Consider the following 2,936-nt stretch of genomic DNA (forward strand, 5'->3'; position numbering starts at 1 on the left):
AAAAGATGGGGCAATAGTAGCCATAGATCAATAGTAATTAATTATATAAAATACAATGTATATGAATGACTATATGAAACACAACATAAATGAAAGATTATATAAAATACAATGTACAAGAATAAAACACAATGTATATTAGTTATTGTACACATAGAAATAAAAAAAATTATAAAAGGCTAGTCCTGTAAATAACTCAACTATTTCCTTTTATAGATAATTGGAAGATATCTAGAAAGTCAGGTGGGGAGAAACAATGAAAGTCAAGAAACCCAAGGTCCATTACTAATTGTTTGATCTTAGTAAAATCCTCAATCTCTTTAAACCTGAATATGTCAAAAAAGGAAAATTGTATCAACTTCTTATTATAGAATCAAATAACAAAAGGTATTTACAAATTTTTCTCTGAGAAAAAGCAGTACAGAAATTCTGGTTACCAGTAACTGAGTGACACAGAGTCTGACAGGAGAGTGAGGTCACAAGCCCAGAAGTGAATCCTAGTACATTATGTTTTCCACTTTATCAATGGTTATATTCTCTTCTCCAGTGGAACCTTGTTCTCCTTTTGTCTTCTCCTTTCACATAAGATGTATAAGGAAAGTTTAACACTTTGAAACATAATCTTGTTTTTAACAACTTTTCTTTCTCATTTGTTCTAATGTTAATCTCTACTTTCAGTAAATATTTTTTAGAATTATGCTTATAATTAAACACTTTAAACTTACAGATGTATAGCTCACTTAATTGGAAGACATGTAGGTATATGAGAGTAAATACATGTTTTCTGAATAGAAATTAGTTAAATCATCTAAGAAGTTGTTTTTGTTGTTGCTGTGTGTTGTTAAGTCAGAACCAACCCATAGCTGACAGAAGTCATTGGGTAAAGAGTGAAAAAGGAAAAATCATTGCTGTGAAATCAGAATCAACTTATACTTGATCCTCCAGCAGGTTTTCCAAGGTTATAAACTGCATGGGAGGAGACTGCTTGTCTTCCTCCCTTGGAGCTGCTAGTGGATTAGAACTATATGACATGCATGGCCTTTGGGTTAGCAGTGCAATACCCACCATACTATTCCATCAGAGATCCAACAACAAACAAAATTCACTGCTGAGTCAGAACCAATTCATGGCTGAGCCTCCAGTGGGTGTAAACTGTGCTGTAAATGGCACAGGAAAAGACTATCCATTTTCATCCTGCAAAGCAGCTGGTAGATTCGAACTGCCTGTCTTTGGGCTGGCAATATAACACCCTACTCACTAGTTTACCAGGAAGAGCAAAATTTTCACATTTTTATATTATTCTTTCCATTGATATGAAAGGTTAACTCACTTTTTAGTTTAAATACATGTGTTATAAGTACTAAATTAAACAGTAAGAACTATTGGTAAGAACTACCCTCAATTTTGAAACTCCAGAAAAGGTCTAATCTATTTCAAATGACTGAGAAAGAAAATGTAAGTACTTACAATGCGAGAGTCACACAAAGGAACAAAGGTCCCCATAAATCCCCTAAAAGAAAAAAACAAAAGGTGACTAAGAAAAGCAAACATGTAGTGTTCCTGTATTCCAATACTTATCTCTTCTATTCTTGGAATTCAGAATAAGGTTCGATCAGTCCAAGACAATCTCCCTACTTCTGCTATCCCTATAATTTCCTACTTCTCACTTTTGAATGCATTGTTTTTCTCTTCATATATAAGAAATTTTGTTTACTTCATATGCCACAAATCACCTCTCCTCAACTACTAAACCACGCTTTAACTTAAGCATGCGTCAGTTAAAGATCAACAGAGAAGGAACCCAAAACCTAGAAACCTTACCTCCAATTCACAAGAAAACTACAGCCAAGTCACTTCACCAATATTAGTTCACATTAGACAAAGCAAATATTATCATGCTTATTACATGGAAATAAAAAAAAATGAAGCTGAGAGAGAAATTCAAGGCTATATAAACAGTTGAGAGCTCTGGTGGCATGATCTGTAGTGAGCTGAGCTGATAACCCAAAGGCTTAGTATTTCAAACAGTTTGAACCCATCAGCTGCTCCTCAGGAAAAAGATGTGCAGTTTCTACCTACAGCCTCAGGAAACCAATAGAGGGTCACTATGAGTAGAAACCAACTCAACGGCAGTGAGAGGGTGAAATATAAAACTCAAGGGTGATGTTTTGACCAGAACATGTCTTCTGATTCTGAGTTCTTTCCACTCTACCATATTACTTCCTAATTGTTATATTAAGCCAATAACATAATTGTTATTCTTTTTTTAAATTTTTTTAGATTTTATTTTAATAATTTTAAGAACATTTACAGAGATTTTGGATTTCCAGTCATTCATTGTTGCACTTTTCTCCCTGCCCAGCCCTCCCCCCTGCCCCCCAAAGTTCGCTCCTCTCTTTGAAAAGTAAAAGAAAAATTCTTTCTTTGATATACAATCACCCGCACCCCTTCCACCACCCCAAGAGTGCACTCTACTATGCAACCTTAATTGTGGACTCTTGGGATAACCATAATACCCCATCATACAATTGTTAGTCTTACAAATAGCCCAATATTGGTAATTTCAAAAGATTCAATGTTAACAAATAGATATGAAAGCTTTCTTAAAAAATATAAAAGGTACACCAACATTAAGTCTAGCACAAAATGCCCCTAAACCAATATGAGTGTAGAAACAGTTTACAGTACAATTATTTTTCTGAAATATTCCACATTCAACCTTAATTTCCTATATATACACCATCTTAAGTATGCATATACATATTTTCATTTTGTAAAACTGTCTAAGTAATTATGAAACTATTACAGAAAGCTGAGAAAAGAAGTGAAAAAATTTTAATCCTGTTGTTGTTGTTGTTATGTGCCATCGAGTCGTTTCCGACTCATAGCGACCCTATGCACAACAGCTCTAAACCCTGCTCTATCCTGCGCCAACC

The 2,936-nt window shown here is 34.3% G+C and overlaps 1 protein-coding gene across 1 annotated transcript in view; it reads right to left on the reverse strand.

The window, feature by feature from the left end:
* The window catches only part of LOC102873501 (protein YIPF6-like), a 56,476-nt gene that overhangs the window by 27,378 nt on the left and 26,162 nt on the right, over nt 1-2,936 (reverse strand). Inside the window, exon 4 of the mRNA XM_006901988.1 lies at nt 1,468-1,510. Within this exon, the coding sequence (XP_006902050.1) occupies nt 1,468-1,510 (43 nt within the window). The remainder of the gene's footprint in view (nt 1-1,467; nt 1,511-2,936) is intronic.

The sequence above is a fragment of the Elephantulus edwardii genome, unplaced genomic scaffold (assembly GCF_000299155.1).
Source record: "Elephantulus edwardii isolate Elephantulus edwardi_28Jun2011 unplaced genomic scaffold, EleEdw1.0 scaffold00355, whole genome shotgun sequence".
NCBI classification, from domain to species: Eukaryota; Metazoa; Chordata; class Mammalia; order Macroscelidea; family Macroscelididae; genus Elephantulus; species Elephantulus edwardii.